Source organism: Cordyceps fumosorosea, assembly GCF_001636725.1.
Source record: "Cordyceps fumosorosea ARSEF 2679 chromosome Unknown scaffold_38, whole genome shotgun sequence".
In the NCBI taxonomy this organism is placed as follows: Eukaryota; Fungi; Ascomycota; class Sordariomycetes; order Hypocreales; family Cordycipitaceae; genus Cordyceps; species Cordyceps fumosorosea.
In genome coordinates, this window is record NW_017387338.1 from 38979 (window position 1) to 62630 (window position 23652).

The window sequence follows — 23652 nt, forward strand, 5'->3', positions numbered from 1 at the left end:
TACTTGCATACTACGCTAGCAAATTTGTCAAGCCGAGATACAGGCCGCAGTGATGTAAATGTCCATGTGCCTCTCGTAGACACCACAAAGGTTTGGCCAACACTGAAGGGGGGAGAAACGGTGTGCTGAAACTGTACCTGTGAGATCTAACGTTAGTATCTACCGTAATGGAGGTATTAGTAAGCCCCTTTTTAAAACCGCAGATCCCCAGCTGCTGTATTCATGGTATCCTCGGTGACTATTCTCGTTTTGATTAATGTAGTTCCCTGGCATAGGGTAAGCGTTGGCTGGACGCCGGAGCCCATGGCGGTGCAGCTACAGGTGGAGGTCATGCATTGCCAACGGAGCATAGAAGAATTGCCGGTCGTTGCACTTTTTTTTCAATTTTATTTATCAAAGTAATCTTGCACCTTGACGCCATATGAGAGGACGGAAAGATTCGGTATTCTCGGATGCCGTCTTGGCGCTGCTAACACTAAGTTAGTTAACTGGTACAAAGAGGAAGTGGGGTTATCGAGACAACGGGAACGCGTCTCACCCCGACTCCAAGCAGTAGGCCGCACCGCGAAAAGGGGATCCTGCCTCTGATCGCCACTGCACAGCTGGTCATCTCACTGTATTGTTTCTTCCGCATGTCATATTGTCGATGGAGCAACGACCATCAGCTGCGCCCGCGGTCAAGCAAGCTGCCGACGCAAAGCGGACCCCGTCCCCTCCCCAAGTTGAGGACGGCGTCACCAATACTCAGATTCCGTGCGTGCAGGATATTGAGCCCCGTCTCAGTACATGACATGCTATTAATAACTTGAAAATAACAGATTTATCCCCCACAACTCCGATGACGACAATGACTCTGCTCTTGGGGACGACGAGAGGTATGGTAGACACTAGCCCCTGGATGTGATAACTACCCAGCAGATGGACTGTCTTTTCTCTTGAGGAAAAGAAAAAGAAATACAAGATTAACTAGGCTGACCATATCCGTACTCATTTTGACCTGCAGCATAGCGTCATCGTCCGTCTCCCTCACGGACAGCATTTTTGAGTATCGTGCCCTCCATGGCCGGACATACCAAGTCTCCAAGTCGACGGAATACTGGGGTCCCAACGATGAGGAGCAGAATGAGGGGTTGGATCTAGCGCATGCACTCATCACAATGCTCATAGGCGACCGCCTCTTCGAAGCGCCGCTGGAGAGGGCGCCGACAAAAGTTCTCGACCTCGGCACGGGTACCGGCATCTGGGCGCTCGACATGGCCGACACGCACCCCGCGGCCACCATTGTCGGCACCGACATCAGCCCCATCCAGCCCAGCTGGGTGCCCCCCAACTGCTCCTTCTACATCGAGGACGCGCAGCTCGACTGGACCTTTGAGCCTGCCAGCTTCGACTTTGTCCACATCCGCGCCATGTACGGGAGCATCGACGACTGGGGCCGCCTGTACAAGCAGGCCTACGACGCTCTCCAGCCCGGTGGATGGATCGAGAACTTTGAGTTCACCATCCACCTGCACAGCGACGCGCCGCACGTCCGGGATGACCCGTTGCACATCTTCAAGCGTTGGGCCGCCGTCTTCTGCGAGGCCGCCGACCGGCTGAACCGGACGCTGCGCATCGGCAACAACGGCACCATCCGGCGGCTGCTCCAGGAAACGGGCTTCGAGAACGTCACGCAAAAGTACTACCAGGTGCCGGTCGGCTCCTGGAGCAGCGACCCGATGTACCGGAAGATTGGCCTTTACAATCTTGCCTTTATGGAGCAGAGCCTGGAAGGGTTCGCGCTGTTTCTGCTCCGCGACGTTATGAAGTGGGACTATGAGCAGGTGCAGCTTTTCCTGATGGAGATGCGCTCTGAAATGAAGAATACGAGAATTCGACCCTTTTATCTCATGTAGGTATCATGCACCAGATCCATGCATAAGATGCACGACTAACACGGTTGGTGCAGGACAAATGCGTACGCGAGAAAGCCACTCTAGCACAGCGCCGCTGCAGGACAACAAGCTTTGCGGCGACAAGAGGGGACTTGGCCAAATTACGGTGGCATATTGTTTTCATCTCTGCAATTTATGATTCATGAAAAATCTGGGTTGTTTTTTCACTTTTTTTTTTTCATTTGCATCATTTTATTCATCATTTCTTTCTGCTTTGACTAGACATGGCAGCGTTGTACTAGACCAGCGATCGCCTCAGTTTGGGTAATCGACTATTTGCTTATCCGCGTTGTCAGTAGAGTTATGCTTCCTGGTGAACAGGCCTAAGAATAGCATCCGTATCGTCCTGGATCTGCTTCCACACTCTCTCGACCGCGCCTTGCTCCTTGTGGCGCGCCAGGATCCTCTCGACCTTCCTAGGCGCCTCCTCATTGTCTGCATCGCAAGAATAGATGCCGCCCCCGGACACGCCATCGACGCCTCTCGCCACCGCAATGCCATCACCTACCGGGACCGACTCCTCGACGCCTTCCTTGGCCTTGAACCGCGCGCTGGTGAGGTAGTAGAGATGTCTCGCGCCACTCTCCTGGTCGGGCTTGTAGAAGAGCAGCGGCCCCAGCGCGTTCATGACGACGAAGGCGGCCCGGAGCGCGCCCGTCGTGCCCCGGGAGATGCCCGATCTGACGAGCCCCGGATAGTCGTGGATGAAGGACACGGTGGGCGCCTTGTGCGCAAAGTACATGTTGGTGAGGGAGATGATGGAGCTGTTGTGCGCGCGCTGCTTGGCCAGACCGCCGCCGCGTAGGAGCTGGAAGTCGTCAAAGTCAACGGCCCCCTCGTCGGTGCCGGTCGAGACGCTGACGACGCGACGGATGCCTGTCGCGGCCGCAAGTTGCGGAAGGAAATTGGCTATGATGCGAGTTCGGGAGTACACCCTCAAAGCAGCTGCGACATCAAGCCCTTCGGCTGTTTCTAGAGGGATATCGTTAGAACAGTTTTGGCCTCCCGAAAGTAGTCACGACGGCAAAAAAAAAAAAAAAAAAAAAAAGAAGCAATACACAAAAATGAGTAACTCACTCTGCTTGCTGATCAATGTCCCAGCGCTCCAGAAGACAATGTTGATTGCGCTTTCTTGTTCCTGCACCTTGTGACACAGGCGGTCCACGTTGCGCAGCAAGCTAATGTCGCCCTGGACAAACGAGTACCGACCCTCTGGATTGATCTGCTTGCAGTCGGCGGCGATGCGGTCAAACGAGGTCTGTGAGCGTCCCAGGATGTAAATGCGCGGCTTGCGCGCCGCGCGGGCGAGCTCCTTGAGAGTGTACTCGCCGATGCCGCTGGTGCCCCCGACGAAGACGGCGACGAGGCCCTCGGGTAGTGAGTTGGCGATGAGCATGTTGGAATCCCGCACCACGGAATATGCAACCATGGTGAATTTGGATGATGTCGATGGTCTAATCGGCTCTTTCCGGTCGATGGTGCAAGGTGGTGTGTGTAATTATAGCACTTATTTCCTTGTGATTAGAGAAAGTTGTTGCGACCGGGTTTGAGCTACAGTAGACCAGTTGGTCGTCGCTGGGCCTTGGGTATTCCGGCCCTGGCGCCGGCTTACAGGGCAAATTGAGGGCCGAAGCAGCCTACAGCAGTCTGGAACATTGCACTGAGACGAAACTCATTCTCGCCGCCTTGGAAACACAGAAAAACAAACGAAAAAACGACCGGAATCAATACATCAATTGTCGATGCCCTTCCAAACCCTCTCTCCTCGACACATGCCTTAAATTTGGGCATTTTAATCATGTTTATTGCAACCGTGTCCAGTCACTGCCCGTCCTGTCGACACTAAACGACGGCGCCTCCAAGCAAAAGACGCCCCAGAACTCATTACCAATTTGTCGTCTGGCATGTCATCATTCATCATTTCATCCATTACGTCTCCCTCGCATATATAGCATCGATGGCCTCAAAACAGCTCCTTTCGCTCCGTCACTTGAACCCACATGTTGGAAATTTGGAACAAGCCAAGGCAGTTGTGGCTCGTCCAGGGCTGCGTAGGGTTGATTATCGCCAGGTCGAGTTGTCGGAAAGTCTGCGGTGAAATGCCATCAGCCACGTCCACGTTTTCACCCATCAACAATCAAGCGACATGTCTTAGACACGCATACCTCGAAGATAAGTTTACTAATCTCCATCTGCGCGACCTTTTGTCCCAGGCAACGAAACTTGCCGTGACCAAAAACGAGTTCATTCGTAAACGTCATTACGCGAAGCTTCTCCTCGTCGGTTTCCAGCCAACGCTCTGGGCGAAACACATCCGCATCTGCTCCGTATATGTCTCGGCTACGATGCATCGCATACGCAGAGTAGCCAATGCAGGTGCCGCCCGGTATGAAGTGTGCCTGGCCATCAACGATGACCGTATCACCGCCCGGCGGAACATCGCGAGAGAAGATGTTGGCAACGGGCGGGCTCAGACGCGTCGCCTCTCGGATCACAGCTTGCAGATACCTCAGCTTTCTGGCCTGCGCCGCCGTTATGAGGCCGGCGGCCTGGCCTGGGACGAGCTGGCTGCGCACGGCGTCGTCGGCCTCCTCTTGAAGCTTGCGACACACCCGCGGATTGGTCATGACGTAGAGCAGTGTCGCGCGGATGGCCGTGGCGGTCGTGTCGGACCCGGCAATGATCTGCTCCAGCGCCTCCGTCCGCAGCTCGTGGCCGGCGAGGCCGTGCCGGATGAACGAGGCCAGCATGTCGGAGCGCTCGTCCGCGGGCTTGGCGACGCGCTCGTCGACGAGCCGGAAGCAGGTGGCCATCATCTTGCCGAAGCCGCTGCCGTCATTTGGCGACGGCGCGATGAACTGGCCTAGCCAAGGCACATGGGTCAACCAGCTGAAGCCCAGGGCCAGCGCCGTGTTGCCGATGGACAGTCCCTCCTCGCTCGACTGTAGATAATTGTCGACGTCCTTGTCGGCTTGCAACATACCAAAAGCCGTGCCGAGGCCAATCTTGCTAATGACATCCAGCGTGAAGAACTGAACCTTGCGCCCCATGTCGATCGGCATGGTCTTTTCGTCGGACGATATGTATCTCGTTCGCAGGAGCTTCAGAAACTGGTCCAGGCACTCATCGATCGAGTCTTCAAGATGGGCATTCTCTCGGCCAGAATACTATGAAAAGGGAGTCAGCTCACGTTTTGAACCTGTCTACTGTTCAAGTTGGCGCTCGTCGACCACATCATACATACCCCGGGCGCCATCTGCTTCCTCCTCATGTCATGCTTCGCATTGTCGGTCTGACTAAAAACATTGTCTCTGCGATGTTCAATACGGACGGCGTTGTAATACCAATCAGAGCGCTTGTATCCAGCCGTGTTATTGACGTGCGCCCAGACCTCCGGCGACGAGGTTGTGAGGATGTTGGGAGCCACCCGCGCGATCGGACCTGACCAGATGTCAGAAAGATGACCACCTGAGCTCCCCTCCATGGCGAAGCTATCCGGGATGAAGTTGGGCCATCCTTACCATACTTATTGTTTGCTTCCGCATAGAACAAGTGGCTTTCGCCGCGGAGCATGGCCAGGCGATGGGGTAGGCTCGATACCGCAGCCCGGGAGGAACCGCGAAAGGAACTCAGCCGGTGGTAGTTCCAGAATATGTTACTGGCAAGAGCAAGTGCTACCAATGCAGAGAGATACGGCAGGTACAATTGCCAGTGGCTGTTGGTGCCATTATCATGAGCGTCGCTCGCACCTTTGGTAAGATTCATTCTGGGCTTGACAGGTAGAGAAAAGAGGGGTTCCGGCCAGTCCATCTCTCCTTTGTGAAATTGATCAGCTAAAACTTGTGTAGTGCGATGTAGGCCGGCACTTGCTTCACAAGGAGCAATAGCCCGCCTACTAGTATCGAGTACTTGACCAGTCGGGGACTTGAAAAGATGCGGGAGGTTCCGCTTGTGGATGCACAACGAACATGGTGACATGGCGCTGGTGTTATGTCCAATAAAAGAATAGTCATTAAATTCTACTACACTACATGAATTCCCCCGATAATAATAGATAATAAATAATGTCTAATTACAGATATTCTATGCTATTTTGTCGCGTCCTTTCCCACTTGGCTAGCGAGCAAAGCCAGGCACTTGGCCAGCTCCTTTTCGTTTTTTGCCGATGCATATACAAAAAAGTCCGCCCTCACGATGACAAAGCTAGACTTTTCTCCCACGCGTTTTACGTATGCCTTGGTATCGTACCCTCCGCAACGCCTGTACTCGGGCGCCATCACGTCGAATTGCCGTGGTGTATACAGCTCAAATGGCTCGGTCGAGGCGCCCTTGACCTGCTCACCCGACTCATCTTGCCTGGGGCTGTACACCACGATCGAAGCTGTGCCGAGTACGCTTGGGGGCAGAGACGCCTGTTCCACGGCCCGTTTTGCCTGTGAAATCTTGGTCCCGCACCCTCGCCCATCGCCAATGACAAGCAGCGTCATGGCAGTCGAGCCCCTGAGAATGCAGTCCGACAGCAGGACCTCGCAGGTGCTGGCCTGCGTCACGTAGATCTGCGCCAGGCGCATGCCGCCACGGTACTTGCTGGCGAAAAATCCTCCCCGGACATCCGTCATGCCCAGGCGCTCCACGCGAACCAGCGGATCGATGGCGTTGGAGAGCCGCGCGGAGCGGTCCATCCGCGCCTTGGTCCTGTAGCCGAGCCGCGCCACCAGATTCGGCGGAGCGGAGGACATTTGGCCGAGGCTGATGGACAGATATGCCGTCATGTCCACGCTGTGGCGCCGCTCACGCGCCCACGACTCCAGCAGCGCCTCCGCCCACGAAGGCGCGGGCTTGTCCGGCGAGAACCGGCCGACCAGGACGGACAGGCGCCAGGCCAGCTGGTGGGCGTCGCGGAAGCCGCTGGCGATTCCCTGGCCCGCGAAGGGGGGGAAGACGTGGGCCGCGTCGCCGATGAGGATGGTGCGCTTGTCGAACCAGCGGTTCACGACCCTGTGAGTGCAGTGATACGGTCGGCAGCGCAGGATGCTGATGCAGTCGCGAGGATATTGAACGGCCTTGCCAAATTGTGTGCCGCGATCCCGATCCTCCTGTATGGTCACCATCGGCAGGATGTGCTGCCAGAAAGTCGTCTCCGTCTCTCCATCGCTCATCTCGGCGTCGCATCGGAACTCGTGCCGCCAGAGTCGCTCGCTGTGCGGGCCGAAGCGTCCCCCCGCGGTCGGCAGCCCGGGCGGACAGCAGAAGTGCCACCCTTTGGGCCAGAACAAGTCGTACACTTGCTCCGGCGTGTACCCCAGGGACCAGAGTGCAAATTCGGGATGAGACTCTGGTGTTGGCAGGGAGATTTGAAGGTTGGCCGCGATGCTGGTTCCGTCATAAAAATGACGTCCGGCTTCCTGCTTGATGCCGTTCGGCTCCAGAAACTTCTTCCTCACCACACCGGCCTTGCCGTCCGCACCAACCAGCCACTGACCTTCCACCTCATGGGTTGCGCCGGACGAATCTTGAAACTGGATGCGCGGCGGCTCTTCGCTCACCCGCTCCATGACGGTAGAGCCGGTCAGCAGCTTACAGCACGACGAGGCCTCGATCCTGCTGCGCAGTGCCTTCTCCAGACGAGGCTGCATCTGCAGCAGGCCTTCGGGCACCGCTTGTTGGAGTGCATTGGTGGCACCAGCCTTCAGCGTGAGGAAGGATGGCGCGTTGAATGAGCTGCGATGAATCTGTACGGATTCCGCTGCATGGCCGACGTATTCCAACTCATCGCCAATGCCGAGGTCATAGAGAATCCGGACTGCATCGCCTGTGAGGTAGACTCCTCTCGGGTCTAAGGTGACTTCAGTTTCCTTTTCCAGTATAACAGTCTGGGAATGGGTAGGTAAGTTTTCGTGGCCGGTATTGAGTTGCATGAATGACAAATACGAACCTGCACGTTGAACTTGGCCAGTGCCAGCGCAAGGCAAAGGCCCGCTGGACCAGCGCCGACGATGATAACTTGGCATCTGGTCACCATGACGATTGTGCATTAATAGGACGTAGTTCCATGACGCGACAAGTTGCATCATGGCTCCAATAAGTATTCTCATCCAATTCCCTTCTAGAGATTCCTTTTATACCCATGTTCGATTTCAGCATTGATGGTTTGTTTCAGGGCGCTCTGGGCTCGGACGGCAGTGGCCGAGCCTAGTTGCAACTCAGTCGCGCCTGTGCGTAGTTGGCATTTGCCTCAATTGACGAGTCGCTAATGCACCTGAGACCAGGGGATCTGGATACGAGGCATTAAAACGTGTTTTAGCGGTCTGAACGAGCTTCAACCGTGGTTAGAGTTCGTGTATGTTGTGCGGCCAATGACCCCGACACACATCTAAAACCAGGCTGCTTGATGCTCCCAATACTAACAAGTTTTCTAGGCATATCTGGGATAGATAAATATTTTGTAGAGCATAGTATCTGGGCATATTATATAGTAGTTATAAAAAAGTCAAAGTAATTAACTCTTTCTTTTATATTCTCATACTTAGTTTTATTATATGATCAGCCTACCTTCCCCTCCACCGAAGCAGCATGTGTAGGGTAACCTTTCTGGAGTATGACTGTCTTTGCCACTGTTGTCCCGCTCTGGACAGCTCCGTCAATCCAGCCTCGCCAGCCGTCTGACCAATCGGCGCTGGCAAAAAGGATATTGCCGTGTGGCCGCTGGAGAGCCAGCAAATACTTTGTCGTGGCCTCCGGCTCCATGAAACACCACGTGCCGTTTGCAAACTCGTCGTCGTTCCAGTCGTGGGAGACCTAGATGGCGTCGTTAGCAATGACACGTCTTGTGAGAGGGTACCACGGCAAAATGATATGCATGCGTGGCACGCTACATACAATTCGGTTAATAATCACCTCCTCCTGCTTGTCCTTGGGTAAGAGGTGGGTGACTGCGGACTTGATAGATTCAGTGTCGTCTAGGGAAATGCCCAGAGGCGTGTCGGGGTCTGGCCCAAAACACACGAGATGAGAGTTGCTTGCATTGGTTAAGTGATCCCCAAACGCCGAGACTAGACCTTTTCCAGGCGTGCCTAGCGATGTCCACGACAAATAATCCGGGCCATTCAAGTCGACATGGACCTTGTTGCACCTGTTGACTGATTTGTGCTGTATTGCCTCTAGCTTGTCCGCAGGAAGTGGTGGCCCAAAGTCGATGGACGGCAGAACATTGAGAGGGATGGTGCAGATGACCGACTTTGCCTTCCACACCTGTCCATCTCTAGACGTGACGGTAACAATATCGTCAGCGTCCTCGAGGCGGTGGACAGGGGTCTGGAAGCTGTAGGAGAGGTTTCCACTAGACTTTGCGTGCTCAAAGATGCGTCGGTGCAATTCGCTCTGTCCACTCCGCAGCCTAGTATGAAGCGCAATGTCGTTCAGCCCTGTTGGAGTATGAGAGCCTAATGACCACCAGAGGAGGACACCAAGCAATCCGATTTTTTCCAGAGAGCTGCCTCCCATCTGAAGCAGCTGGGATTCCAAGATGCTCAGCTCTTCTGGCGAAAGTTGGTCGCGGATCTCTTCCAGGCGGTCTTTGCAGGATAGCTTATCGCATTGAGCCATGAGTTTCTGCGACTGGTCCGTAGCGAACGGGTATTTCCAGGAATGTCTAAGATCCTCGCCGTCCACATTGCAAAACTTCCGCAGCACTCGCCCCGCGATGGTGGCCTATACATGACTTTTTGTCAGTTTCTGCCAATAGCACGTACTCTGAAGAAAATATTCACTCCTGAGTTCTTACCTCTTCCTCGTGCGACATGTTACGCTGCTTGCTCCCCGTCGTGGCTGTGAAGTAGTCTTCCTTGCTGCCGGGGTTCTGGGTGACAATGAAATCGTTGTGTAGGCCGTAGTACGAAATCTCGCGATAAATGTGCGGCATATGCCAATGAACCCAAGTTCCGCCCATTTCGTAATTGAACCCATTGATGGTTGCATTCCACGTGCGACCTCCAAGCCTATCGCGGGCCTCAAGTAGCAGCGTCGTCTTGCCTGTTGCGTGGCTGTCAGGTATGATACCAGATTGGGAACAGGCATGATTCGAAGCATACCTTGCGTCGCCAGGTCTCGAGCGGCGATTAGGCCAGCATAACCGGCTCCAATAACAATGACATCGTGCACCTTACTGCTAGGCTGGGGAGAGTAACTTGGAGGCTGGACGGCACCAATCGTCGGGAGACCTTTACGGCGCCCAGCCGACGGTGTCCAGGTAAAACCACCCGCAGAGTTTGCCATGCTGGAGATTCTGGGAAAGCCTGGTGGCGTTGCAGCGATGCTGATTTATAGATAGCGTCGCTTGTTGTTTCGTATGTCCAAGGAATCCGCAACCTTGGTCCCTCACGTCTCGACTTCTCTGATCTTTGTGAAAAACTGAGAATCTAGAGGTATCCGAGTAGGAGAGTCGATGAGCTGAAAGAAGATTCTGTCTTGCCATAACTGCCATGCCTTCGACTGCTTATAACCATCTACCCTACGTTTTGATTCTCACAATTATTCTTCCTTGCGACTTTCCCGCCAGCCAAAGGGTGCAAAGACGGAAAATTGCAGCCAATTACAGTGGAGCTGTGAACTGCTCGCTCTTTCCATATTTGGATAACGGAAAACGGAATATTATGGGGATTTACCGGGATTCCCTGGACAACAGATTCCGCAATAACAGCCACCTTTTCTGAATGTACCCGAACTGTTTGAAGTGGCCACAGGTCTCAAGCACGTGGACATCCCTATCCTAAAAAGAGTTGTCATCAGTATTATAGTGCTACATCTCAAGTGAGGGGATATAATGATCAAGCGTTAATGCAAGAACTACACTTTACGAAAAATCCAATTACAGGGCCACTAACGATAGCACCGTCGTACATCACTGCGCGGCAACCGGATGTAAGTCTGGTATTAAGCAGCCATTGTGAGCCCCCCAATCACATCTTGAAGAAACTTACACGGCGCACTACACTCAGAAGAACATTGAAGTGGAATGAAAGTAAGAAATAAAAAAAAATAGCTGACGCTAGGAAATAGGATGATTACTATTTGGAAGTTCGCTCCTGCAATCGCGCCGGCAACGTGCTCATCATACTTGAGAAGGGGCATCTCGCCCGAAGCACTGCTTTCGCTGACGTCCCTGAGGATGCTCGCATTATGCAACAAGAAATCTTCGGGCCAGCGACTGTGAGCACTCTTCACTCTGCAAGTTGCGCCTTGGTATGCTTGATGGAGCGTATATATTAGGGAGACTTCATCATGCTGAAAGTATGGATGCACATGTTCCTACACTCCATCTCTCTCACAAACACCACAGGAAGCATCTGCCAACATCACAATCCTGCACTACCCTCGACCTTTAATGAGCCTGACGACGAGCTGCTACCTTATAAGCGACGGCATACCGAGGGGTCGAGAAAGTAATGGTACTCCCACGGTGGATAAAGAAGGTATCGCCGGGCAACAGCTTCGCAGTGTTTCCCTTCTCATCCACAACGTGTAACTCGCCTGCGATGTGACGAATTGTTAATAGCCATCTCTGTGCACGGAACTGGCGGACTCACCCTTGACCACAATACCGCTCTCATCATAGGTGTACGTCGGAGCCGGCTCTGGGTTTTCCAGCTTCTCGAGCAGAAACAACGAACCGGTCAGCGGATTCGGCGCATCACTCGAGGCAGTCGAGAAAATATCGCCTAGATCATAGATGGTATCAGCAGACTGGCGCGGTTTTCAGCCATTTCTGGAAAAATTGGCTGCGCAAGGCTCGTACCAAAGTAAACATTAGGAGGTCCAGGTGTGAGCTTAGGCACATGGTGGAACCTCCCCTCATCCTGCCATTCGAAAACCATGATGAGGACGTTGGTTGACTTTCTTTCGAGCTGAAAATGGAATTAAGCTGGCTTGGACCTTGAGGATTAATGTACTTTAGGAAATCCGAGAGGTGAAGGGCACCGGTCTCGTGTTATAACTGAGGTCTCTGGCTTGCGGACGGAAAATAATTCGGTCCTTTGGATTAGGGCCAATAGTCTATTAATCCGGCTTGATAACATCGAGTCCATTGCCTTTGGCTGCCTTTCCAAACGCGTGCAAGTTCGCGCATCGAGGCAACGTAGAGCACCTAGGCAACGTAGAGCACCTAGGTCAGCCAAGAAAGAATGAAGTGGAATCGCAAATGGGAGTCTCATAACTACGGCGGCAATTCTATTCACTTACCCTATACCTACCATACACCTCCTACCCCTAACGGCATTTCTACAGTCACAACATACCCTAATACGGATGAGGCTGGTGCAGTCGATTGTCCCAGCGATCAGCCAATCAGGTATTAAACCGCTATTCTTGGAAGAAAGCACCCCGCAACCCCGAACCGTGAGGGGTACATTCTTCCAGGGTGGGCGGGAACCCTTTCCGGGTCCCTTTCGACCATTACATTGTGCCCCCTCCGCGTGTCTTCAAGCAGGTATGGGGGACCGCAAGCCACAGGAGCTAGGTCCGCATTTAACATGGCGTGTTCAATGGCAAGGCCGCCTTTGACCGTAGTGATAGCTGCATGTTAAAACCCCAACGTAAATCGATGCGTTGAGAGCTTGCGCCGGATCCTACTACTACGTCCTACTACCCCTTCTTGCCACTCATACACCATGGTTGAGCAGAACCTACACGTCCTCATCGTCGGCGCCGGCTTTGGTGGCCTGACGGCAGCCATTGAATGCCGTCGACGCGGCATGCAAGTCACCGTCATCGAAACCTACCCTACAAGTCTTGCCTACGGCGATATCATCGATTTCTTCCCCAACGGTGGACGCATCATCGAGGCCTGGGAGGCCGGCCGCGTTGGCCGTGACCTCATGAAGGTCTGCATCAACCAGGGAGACAAGCTGCAGTACTGCAAAGCTGATGGAACCATGATTTGGGAGGAGGATTGGATTCTGGAGCCGCACCATTTCTGGAGGCAGTATGGCGGCCACCGGGGTCAGATGCACAAGGTCATGCTCGACTATGCAGTAGAGCTCGGCGTGGCCTTTGAGTACGGCGACCGCGTGGTGCAGTACGTCGACGGGGAAAAGCCCGGAGTTGTGACGGCCAGTGGAAGGCAATTCACTGCGGATGTTGTGGTGGCTGCTGATGGCCCCCGATCCATTTCTCGCCAGCAGGTTCTTGGCCTTCCCGATACAAAGGTCAAGAGCGGATACGCCATCTTCCGCGCACACTTTAATTTGACGCAAGAACATCGGAAGAATCCAGCCCTGGAGGTGTTTTGCGACCCTACCACGGACACGACGAAACTGTGGGTGGGAAAAGACCTACACATGGTCGTATATACCTGGAATCATGGCAAGGACATTGGCTGGGTCCTGACGCACAAGGTAGGCCATCGGCGAGTTTAAAAGAAAGATGCTGCGCAAGAGCCGGTTCCCGCACCATCGCAACCTACTAATAGTGGTCATACGTAGGACACGGAAGACATTGGTGAATCTTGGTCATTCCCGGGTAGGAGAGAGGATGTGCTGGCATGCCTAACCGAGGGCGGGTTCGAGCAGAGACTTTTTGAAGTCGTAAAAGCGACGCCGGAGACCAACATCGTTGACTACAAGCTGGTATGGCGCGATCCGTTAAATACGTGGCTGAGCCCATCGGCGCGCATCGTGGTCATTGGCGATGCGGCGCACTGCCACCTGCCCACTTCTGCACAGGGAGGCTCCCAGGCGATGGAGGACGGCGTCGCGCTCGCCGTGTGCCTGCAGCGAGCCGAGGGCGACGTACCTCTTGCCCTGCGCGTGATGGAGAGGATTCGCTTCAACCGCTCGCACGTCACGCACATGGCCTCCATCACGGTCCGGGATGGGTACCACAGTTTTGACTTTGACGGCGACGAGATCTTGGAGAACCCCCAGGCTCTCAATCTGCCACGACCGGAGTGGGTGATTGAGTACGACATCGAAAGAGCATCCGAGGAGCACTTTGCCGACTTGGCTGCCGATGTCAAGTCTGGTAAGCCAGGGAGTATCCAGGAACTAGCCCTCCCTGCGGGAGGCGACTACAACCTAGAGAGCAGAAAGGTTGGCCCTGCCAAGATAGCCATCAGGTAAAATGTGAACGAGTTGGGGTATTACTTTTCAACGTCTTTACTTAATGCAATGCGAATACTTGTGTCGCTTCCATGTATAAAGGATTAGCCGCATCTTCTGTCCGTTCGGTGTGATGATGCTACCTTACCCCTGTCGGCATATTACTCGTCGCAATACTTTACATCATCCGCAGCTGCAAAATCGAGAGCACTGCAAGCGTAAACTAAACACTATTCGCATCCTTGTATGTCGGAGTCATGTTTGTTAGCAGCATGTATGACTTTCTATTACCGGAAGTTCGCTTTAGCAGCTTACTCTAGACGTCAATTAGACAAAGCCCGGCCCTCTCCCAACAGAACAGGGCCTTGGAGAGTGACATCGGAAAGGACTAAAGTGGGCATCTTGGCTGATTGTACTCGCGCTTTTGGTCACAATTATTTATTTAACTTTTTAGGTATGACTTGCGCTGATACCCAAACTCGCTCCGCTGGTGGACATGGATGTCGCCAAGACACCATCATGCAGCAGTCGGGATGAGCTCTCAGTTTGTCTGCATTATTATTGGCGAGATCGTCCCAGGTTCCATACAACTAGTTGTCCGACATCTTGCGGCCAATCAAAAAATATTCCCGAGGTCAAGCAACTGCAATATGGATAGCGTCTGTATAGCTCTTCTGCTACAGTAGCTACCCCATCTGCCTGCCCAGGACTTGCTAACCGGCTCCTGCCCTCTAGCACAACGTTATAAGCCCTGGCTACAATAACGTTAGGTAGACCGAGGGCTGTCGATATCACCCCTTGCGGAAAGTTTAATTTTTTCGTGAAAAAGAAAGATTTTCTCATCTCCCAAGCCTGTACACAATCATGCCTGGCGTCGTCTTTGTCGCGGGCGGCCTTGGTGATCTGGGCAAGCTCATCACCGAGTCCATTCTAGAAATTGGGCAGTACGAGGTTTATATCCTCTCACGAAGGGTTAGTTTCTACCTATAGCATGAGGAATACTGCCATCTGGGATTAGCTGTAGCTATTGAATCAACGCAGCCAACTAATACCTGGTTCCATATTCTAGATGCCGCCGGACACCATGCCTTCGCTGGCCGCCCAGCCTCAGGCCCAGATTATTCAGACTGATTACAGTTCAGAGGAGGCAGTGGCCGAGGTTCTCGTCAAGTACAACTGCCACACCGTCATATGTGCCTTTGCGCTGGATTTTCGAGCTGCAAGCGACTCGCAATTGAGGCTGATCCGAGCCGCGGAGCGAGCGCCCTGCGTCAAGCGCTTCATCCCGTCCGAGTTCAACATCGACTACGACCTCCCGGGCCATGTCCTTCCCTACCCGGATAAGCGGTTTCATACCATTGCCAGGCGCGAGCTAGAGAAGACAGACCTTGAGTTCACCTACATATATCCTGGGATGCTTATGGACTACTTTGGTATGCCCAACGTCTCGACGCATCTCAGGGAACTGCACCTGTTCGTCGACGCGGCCAACGGCGTCGCGCTCATCCCAGGAGACGGTGAGGTCAAGATGGCCACGTCGTATACCAAGGATGTCGCCAGATACACGGCCCTCGCCCTCGAACTGGAAACATGGCCACTTGTTATGACCACCGCGTCGAGCACCGTCACGCTGAATGAGCTGGTGAAAATGGTAAACAGGAGCCGGGGAAGGAACCTTGCCGTGCAGCACCAGTCCATCTCGGCATTGCAGCAGCGCACAGACCGCAGAATCTTGCCCAGCAACGAGCACATCACAGAACACTTCCCGGGAGGCGTCGATCAGTTGAGCACATTGCTGGCAGACCTCGGGTCCTCCGTGGCTCTGGGTGCGTACGATTTCTCCAAGCTCAAAGGAGAGTTGAACCTGGTCGAGCACTTTTCAGAGAGAACTCGACCGCCCATGAAGCTCGAGAAGCTATTGGATATAGCATGGGGAGGGGGCGAAGTCGGCGGCCAAGGCGACCAAGGCGGCGCGGTCGCCGCGCGCGAGTAAATGATGTCCCTTCGGAGTGATGTCTAGCAATAAGTAGTGAAAGGCCAGAACGCAGATATCATTCGCATTAATTGATTAGCTAAACCAATATTTGTGACTGACCAATACGTTGCATGGCATCCTGCCAGCTTTCTGGCGACGCCTGCCCCTGCACGACCAGATCTTTGTGCGCCCAAACTTCTTCCAGTATCCTCTGCCCATTTTTGGTGTTGTCGAGTCCCAAGAGATGCAGCCCATCCAGCCTCGATTCAATGTAGTCCCGCTCATGCACCAGATCCATTTCGGCTCCCAGAACCACCAAACACCAACCCAGGTTAGCTCCGGGACCGAGAGCGTCAGGAACCATTGTCAAGAGTTCTTGTGCTGTATTCAGAGATTCTTGTAATTCTTGTGTTAGGGCTACCTCCGGCCCGTTGGCAATACGATATACGTATACGTGGCAGGCATGGCGGAAAATCTCAGCGGTAGACACAATCCGTCTTCGCAGTTCTTCCTGCTCCATTCCTATCGCAGTAAGCGGCTGGCTGGACCGCTGACAGGAAATGTTGACCGTGGGCGTGGAGCTGGGCGGCATCGCAGTTGCTCTAATTTGCTCCTGCAGGGATTCCGCTCGAGCGCACACTTGTTGTTTTGTTATCTGACCGTGCCCGGAAGATGTGCACAGCCGGGAAGCCTTCCACTAAAGATGGTCGTCAGGACGTGCGCTAGATGAATGAAACAATGTCTCGTCTGGGACCCGACATGGCTCCTGTTTCGGCTTCGTGACTGTGACAGCGCACTTACCATTAACTTTACCAACTTGGAGGAGCAGCCAAATAGAGCGTCGACGCAGTCATTCTGTGCAACTGCATCCGTTGCCGCATCAAGCCACGGCATGAGCTCCAGCATCGCTGGCTGGCCGAGGTTGAGTGAGCTCTGCGTATCCAGCAGGCAAACCCACGTTTTGAGAAAAGGGTCGAGGTCGGAACAGTTGCCGCGGGACCGAATCCAGCCGCGGATTGCATGAAAATGCTCTTTCCAACGGCTCGAGCCCGAGAATACCTCAAACGAGACCAAGAGCAACATGGCGGCCAGGACGTCTTGACGGTGGATATTGCTTCGCGCCATGAAACGATCGTGCAGCGCTTGTGACGCCGCGCGGTGATATCTACGAGAGACCGTGTCGGCAGTGTGTTGCCAGCGGCTGTAATGAGATGCCGCAACCGCGATGGCGGCATTGAGCACGGCGGGTTCTTGCATGGCCATTGGTAGCAGAGAGCGATATCCGTTTGTGTCGTAGTCGATGGCCAACGCTATTCTGGAGATGTTTTCTAGACATTTCCGACATTAGCAAGTCATGATGGCGAATAATTGGCCGTAATTGAGTGAGCAGGTTGATATGGAATGAGAAGCGAGGAACAGCGGAAGAAACAATTCCACGTACGGAAATAATGTGTCATGTAGAAGCTCTCCTCTCCTGGCAGTCCCAGGGCAGATATAGCAACTGAAAGTGCCACTTCAGGGTTCAATGGCGAGCGTCCGGCGGAAGGATATCTGCCCTTGGACTTTGCAACTCGTTTCCTCTTGGGGCCCCAGACGCCTGATGACCATCGTATTCGGACTCCATATCCGCCACATCTGATGCGCTGCTTGGAGCACTCGTCGCAGTCTGGCAGGTCAACCATCAGTCTCCTCGCCAGGTTCACGATCCATCTGCGGGGCGGGGGTTGGCACGTACGCGGCAAGCTTGCATCACATTGCCGGCTATTGTCGAAGCACGTCCAGCAGGCGCCAGTATCATTCCGCTTCTCAGGCCGAGTCAAGTTCTGTTCTTCCATGATCTGTTGTTGTTGTTGTTGTTGTTGTTGTTGTTGTTGTTTTGCGGCGTTGTCCAGGCAAGTTCGTGCCGTGTTACATTTGTGTGTTGACGATTCCAGAAGGGTGACCAAGTTTTGGGGAGAGATCCAGCAAGGTGGGTAATCCGGGGGTTCGGAGATGCCCTTTCTAATTCTCCACCACACGATAAAAGATAAAAGATAGTACATAGGTGCATACATCGCATGCGGGGAAGTTGGGGTTTCTTGCAACTACCGAAACATGGACTGGTTTGCGCCCCCTCCCCCCCCCCCCCCCTTTTTCCAATGCTAATTCAAGTACTTCTTCGATTGTAAAGATGCTATTTATATGTAGAATCCGTTAGGGCTTAGAGTATCATTATAATTGAACGCGTCAAACATATCTGGACCCTCAACAACAAGATCCAGCCCTGGGAATACGCCTAGGTCCAAGTTGAACCCTACGAGTTCTGAAAATGAAGACACGTGGTCGAAATTTGCCTGAAATGCGTTTTTTGCATTCTCTTGCGCGAAGTGCTCAACATGCTCCAGCTCGAGTTGCTCCGGGTGAGTATCTCGGAGGTTTGGAGACGCACTGCGTATGTTGCCCGACATGGCCGTCAGAATCGCGGCTCCCATGTTGTCCAGAAACTCCACAGTCTCTGTTCCCGTATTGAAAGTGTTTGAAACTTGTTCTTCGTTTGCGCTGAGGAGCGCAAGTGTTTCTGTCGTCTTGCTGGAATCCATCTGCCTGTCACGAAACACTGTCGGATTCGTGCTTGCGTCAACCTTGTCCGAAGCGTCATCTGACCCAATGTCCCCTGACAGATGCCCTGTGTACGCTTGAAGCCACTCCGAGTCTTTGTCTAATGTGGTAATATTTGGGCGTTCAGTGTTTTGGGAAATATCTTCTCCGCGGCGCTCTTTACTTCGGATCGGCTCCTGGGTCCCTTTGGAACCTTTTGCTGCATCTGTCTCCCTAGGATCTAGAGGGACGAATGCCGGTTCTTTTATACCAAAGAACCTATTGAAAAATCCATTGAAGGCTGAATCAACGTCATCAGAGGTAGGCATAGCTTGCATCGTTGAGTCGTGAGCTTGAATAAGTATGTTCATCTGCGGATGTCAATGTTCAGCCACGTCTCGCGCACTTGGTCAGAGGCTTAGCATTCATACCCAATATTCTGCTGGAGTGTAGAAATCTTTCAAAGCTCCGAGAATAATAAGACTTGTCTTGAGGTTACCTACGATCCGGGGTTCGTAGGGCTTTGACGACCGGTTTAGTTGGTTGATGACTACCAGTGCGCTTTGTGTGCACGCGAAACCTACGAGGGTCGCATACTAAATCTCTCTTATTAGTCAAGTCTCTTCTTTGTTTTTTCTTTGTTTTTTTTTTTTCTGTTTTTTTTTTCCCGAGAAGCACAACTTACCGAGTGAAAGGCCTTTGCTCTCACAATCTCACGGCATATGCCAAATATTGCGTCTGCGCTTGACTCGCAACGGTATGCCTTTTCCTTCACAAATAGATATGGCGCTCCAGGGAAATGGATATTCTTCACCGTTTTTCCCGGGTCGGTCCCTGCTGACATCTTAACAGGTATCGGAAGGAAATTTCGGTTCAGAACAACAACGCAACAATGCCAAACTAACGAAGAAATCAATGCCTCTATATCTTGCTCTCTCAAATGATGCCTAGAATGAGATTTTAAGAAAAGACGGAATATTTCCGGGTAATGAAGAAGATGCTCTTCCAGCTGGTTTTGCAACGTACGAAACTTGGAATGAAGAGTCCAGGGCGGCGGTTCTTGTTCCTTGACCGGCACTGATTGAAGCTGATAAACGCGCATGAGAATCTCGAGTAGATTCACCAAACCTGGAGGGCCCAAGCTTACGCTTGTATCCGAAGCATCTGGTTTCAAGGCTCTGTCTGGTCGCTGTCGCGGCGGGTACAGGCCTGGATGACCGAGACAGTGTGTTAATTGTGCTTCGGCAAGGTAGCGCTCCGCACTGTTCAATCCATCTCCCGGCTCCAGATCCATTTCACATTCAGATCGAGCCAAATCTATCAGGGCTTGACCCATTGCTTGGTGGTGCTGTCAGTATTCTCCTCGGCCTGAAGATTCCGATGGCGTCCACGGGTAGCTCACCAATGTCAGCCCAAGCCTGCCGACCGTCGGCCTTGCTCGCGGAATAATCGACAAGGATGCAGATGGATTTTATTGTGTTGACTTGAATGTTGAAGTCGCTGGAGATGTGTATGCGCTTGCGTGCCTCGCGTGCTATCCCGTCGGCGAACTGTCTAGCATCCGGTCTTGCTACTGCTTTGTGCAGAGTGAACCTTACTGCGGATGCGCATGCGGCCAGGACAAGGCAGCGCGACATTGCGCCGCTTGATAGATGAGACTCAATTTGGGACGGCGATAGCAACAATCTTAACTGTGCGCTTGACAGTGAGATGAATACCTCCAGTAGGTGGCATACAAGATTCATGTCCAGACCTGGAAGGCTATGCGGACTGCAGTCAGCAAAAGGTCAAAACAGCATCATGACAACCTACACATTGGCAATGGAGTCGTCATGGTAGAGGAGGCATTCCAAACCAGGCTTCCATTGAAGCGGATCGTGTAGAGGGTACCCGTCAGGGCTACAGTCGCTGTCATGCTCACAATCGTCACTGTTTTCGCCGTCGCTGTCCTCGGCCACGATTCGAGTCAACAACTCCTCAGCCGCCTGCATCTCCTGATTTGGCCATGGCGGCTCGTCGCCGACTCCAATGCTGGCGGGTGGCACAACCTCATGATTGGAAACCGGACGGCGGGGGGCCAAAGGGCGTACAGTTCTTTGCGTCTGCGTGTGGCTGGCAGGTTGTCTTGGTTTTGGACCGCGACGACTTCTGCCATCGGCGTCAAACTCACACAGGCGGCCACTCTCGCAACAGAGCGTACATGGCTGAGTACCGCTACATTTTACCTACACAGGCGCTTGCTGCATTAGTTCCCAGTGCCTGGTTGGATGACAATGAATCTTGTGCTTGCCCTTCGCTTCCGACAGGAGCCACAAGCCACGGTGACCTTTCTTCTGTAAGGATTGTGCATGGCAGAGAGGTTGGCAGTAGACGATGCGAAGAAGAAGTAAATATGCCAGTCCCCCTCGCTGCACTCGACCTGACAGTTGCTGTGCCTCTGGCCCACGGTTTTCGTGTGGTGGACGAACCCCCTTATCTCTGAACTAACCCCGCAATCTAAATATTCTCCATCGCATCGCTGATTTTGCCACAATTCGGGTGGGTAGATGAGAGGCATTGTCTTGTAATTGGCCCATGATTTTCCGTGACCGCCGGATTAGACTCCACCCCAAACATGAACCCAATAGCGTCTCATCGCCTGTAAGGGGACCTATCATAGCTAGAAGGGTTGATTGAGGATGCAACTAACCTGTGGCTAAGGGGACTGCTGACGACACCCTTAACCTTCTCCCTGTAGAGAGAGCCCGAGCGCAACTCATTATCCGAGGCAGCACGTAAAGCAGAAATACTGTAAATAGCTGGTAGTTTTCGACGTTCTAGTCAAATATTCTGGTTGTAAAGCACTTTGCAAATACTTTCCATATCAATATGAAGCCCTTCTATATATGGTTTTGATACCGAATCTACTCCAATTCGCTGAGTGAATGACACGGAACGGACAAAGATCTTGTGGGGTTACTAACTATGTATGTAGTCAGTGGGTTGCCACTAAGTATCCGTACCTAGTTGTTTGTTTAGCAATTGTATAGCTATGTAGGCCATTCAGCAGAATCGAGTCAGTAACTCAGTATCAGAGCGCCTCTCATCTGCCTACCCGGCGCAAAATTACGACAGGCGGGAAAACTTGACCAATAGAGAGCTGCCTGTCTAAAAAGTAAGAGTAAAAAGTAAAAGCCAAGTATTGGGCTTAAATGGGACTGTCTGGCAAGCAGATAGCTAGTCCATTCTGCTCTTTTCTGCACTACTTGGTCAACTAATCGACTTGCTAATAGAGTGGAAAGCGACGCACCAAACACTTCATTGCTCTCAGCGCGCACGCTTGTCACGCGAACAGTATATACGGACACCTAAAAACGGGCCCGGACGTGTACAGCCCAGCTTTCATTTTCCCCGGCTCCGGTCACAGAATATACAGCAAATTGCTCTTCGATATGCTCGGAACTGAGAAACCTCTGGGCTCTTCCCTCGCCGAGTTGGATACCGCAACTACCAATGGGACATCCACGATCAAGAAGAGGTTCAACTTCTGGACCGCATTTGGTGTTGCCGTCTGCACCTCAGGCGCGGTATGATCACCTTGCCTGTACCAAGAATGAGCTCGCTGCTGATGGGTACAACTTTGCGAATAGTGGGAGGGCTGGACTGCTTCCATAGCCCAGGGACTTGCTGGTGGCGGTCCTGTCTGCCTCCTTTGGGGCTGGGTCTTCGTTTCAGTCGGAATCGTCTGCATGTCCTGTGCCCTGGCCGAATTTGCAAGGTTGTCATTTCTTTTATACGCAACTCTACATCTACTCTCCTGGCCGTCGCTAACAAAAAGTATCGCTCATAGCATGTGGCCTTCGTCTGGGGGTCAGTACGTTTGGGCAGCCAAACTCGCTCCGGCGAAATACTCTCGCCTGTTGGTGAGTCAGGATACCGCTCGCTACTGACAAGAGATTCTTCGCCGACTGATTGCGTGGTAGAGTTGGACGACTGCATGGTTGGGCGTGGCTGGTCTTTGGCTAGGCGCCTTATCATGTGGCATGGGTGTCGCAGTTCAGATCCAGTCCTACGCGATGGTGACCACAGGGTATGATCCAAAGACTTGGCATGCATTCTTGGTGAGGACCAATCCATCCACTCTAGCACCGGACACTGCTTGATGTTGAATATCTAGATCTGCATTGCCTGCATGGCGTGCTGGGCCATCATCAACATCTTCGCCGTGCAGTTTTTGCACTACATGAACACAGCAGGTAGGTTTCCCATAGCCCAAGAGCCAGACGCTCGCTATTCTCCACCAACTTTCTGACACAGAGTCCTACCTTCAGTTCTTGTTCTTCACGTAGTCGGTTACGTTATTGTCATTGGCGTCCTACTCGGATACACCAAAGAAAAGCACGACGCCACATATGTATTCACGAGCTTCCAGAACCACACTGGTTGGGACAGCAACTTTGTTTCTTGGTCTATCGGCCTTCTTTCTGCACTATACGCCTACTTTTCTCTCGACACTGTGACCCATTTCAGTGAAGAGATACAGGGAGCGAATATCCTCGTCCCTCGAGCAAGTAAGCTACGCATTCCACCACGGCGGAGGCGACTATAGCCTTTGCGATGTATAGTGACGCGCTGACCCATCACTTTGTCTAATACAGTGGTACTACAGGCTGGTGCTACAGCATTGATGACTTTCTTTTTCATTATTGCAGTTCTCTTCTGTATCGGTGATGTTGGCGAGGTACTTGCCTCGCCCATCGGGACTATGAGTCCATTCACGCAGATCCTGATCAACAGCACTTCCAACGTCGGCCTATCCTGCTTCCTCAACTGCATAAGCTCTGCCGTGGCCATGGCTGCCGGATTCGACCTCTGGGGCGCTGCATCCCGCGCCATCTGGAGCATGGCTCGCGACAACGCCCTGCCTGCGGCCTTCGCCAAGCTGCACCCACGGCTGTGTGTGCCAGTACTAGCCAACCTTGTTTTACTGTTACCTTCAATTGCCGTATTTATCATTTATATCTGGAACACGACAGCATTCTACGGTCTGATGGCGGGTGTCCTAGTCAGGGTGAGGAATCAATCCACCCACGTC

The 23652-nt window shown here is 52.9% G+C and overlaps 8 protein-coding genes across 8 annotated transcripts; 3 read left to right on the forward strand and 5 right to left on the reverse strand.

Moving 5' to 3' along the window:
* Positions 1–646: 646 nt before the first annotated feature.
* ISF_08928 (Methyltransferase type 11) lies at positions 647–1895 on the forward strand (the record flags this gene model as incomplete). Its single annotated transcript, XM_018852531.1, has 3 exons — positions 647–753; positions 819–875; positions 1004–1895. 3 exons carry the CDS (start codon positions 647–649, stop codon positions 1893–1895), a joined length of 1056 nt encoding a protein of 351 aa, XP_018700260.1.
* Positions 1896–2235: 340 nt separating this feature from the next.
* ISF_08929 (NAD(P)-binding domain protein) lies at positions 2236–3363 on the reverse strand (the record flags this gene model as incomplete). Its single annotated transcript, XM_018852532.1, has 2 exons — positions 2236–2906; positions 3012–3363. 2 exons carry the CDS (start codon positions 3361–3363, stop codon positions 2236–2238), a joined length of 1023 nt encoding a protein of 340 aa, XP_018700261.1.
* Positions 3364–3897: 534 nt separating this feature from the next.
* On the reverse strand, positions 3898–5699 carry ISF_08930 (Cytochrome P450; the record flags this gene model as incomplete). The annotated part of the gene is made up of 4 exons (XM_018852533.1): positions 3898–4023; positions 4100–5101; positions 5179–5375; positions 5456–5699. The coding sequence occupies 4 exons, from the start codon at positions 5697–5699 to the stop codon at positions 3898–3900; spliced, it is 1569 nt and encodes a 522-aa protein (XP_018700262.1).
* A 323-nt stretch (positions 5700–6022) lies between these two features.
* On the reverse strand, positions 6023–7956 carry ISF_08931 (Monooxygenase, FAD-binding protein; the record flags this gene model as incomplete). Its single annotated transcript, XM_018852534.1, has 2 exons — positions 6023–7807; positions 7870–7956. The coding sequence occupies 2 exons, from the start codon at positions 7954–7956 to the stop codon at positions 6023–6025; spliced, it is 1872 nt and encodes a 623-aa protein (XP_018700263.1).
* A 521-nt stretch (positions 7957–8477) lies between these two features.
* Positions 8478–10208, reverse strand: ISF_08932 (monoamine oxidase N; the record flags this gene model as incomplete). The annotated part of the gene is made up of 4 exons (XM_018852535.1): positions 8478–8732; positions 8814–9644; positions 9718–9965; positions 10025–10208. The coding sequence occupies 4 exons, from the start codon at positions 10206–10208 to the stop codon at positions 8478–8480; spliced, it is 1518 nt and encodes a 505-aa protein (XP_018700264.1).
* A 1105-nt stretch (positions 10209–11313) lies between these two features.
* On the reverse strand, positions 11314–11806 carry ISF_08933 (RmlC-like jelly roll fold protein; the record flags this gene model as incomplete). Its single annotated transcript, XM_018852536.1, has 3 exons — positions 11314–11462; positions 11519–11650; positions 11728–11806. The coding sequence occupies 3 exons, from the start codon at positions 11804–11806 to the stop codon at positions 11314–11316; spliced, it is 360 nt and encodes a 119-aa protein (XP_018700265.1).
* Positions 11807–12598: 792 nt separating this feature from the next.
* ISF_08934 (Aromatic-ring hydroxylase-like protein) lies at positions 12599–14047 on the forward strand (the record flags this gene model as incomplete). Its single annotated transcript, XM_018852537.1, has 2 exons — positions 12599–13324; positions 13412–14047. 2 exons carry the CDS (start codon positions 12599–12601, stop codon positions 14045–14047), a joined length of 1362 nt encoding a protein of 453 aa, XP_018700266.1.
* An 843-nt stretch (positions 14048–14890) lies between these two features.
* On the forward strand, positions 14891–16019 carry ISF_08935 (NAD(P)-binding domain protein; the record flags this gene model as incomplete). The annotated part of the gene is made up of 2 exons (XM_018852538.1): positions 14891–14998; positions 15096–16019. The coding sequence occupies 2 exons, from the start codon at positions 14891–14893 to the stop codon at positions 16017–16019; spliced, it is 1032 nt and encodes a 343-aa protein (XP_018700267.1).
* Positions 16020–23652: the final 7633 nt, after the last annotated feature.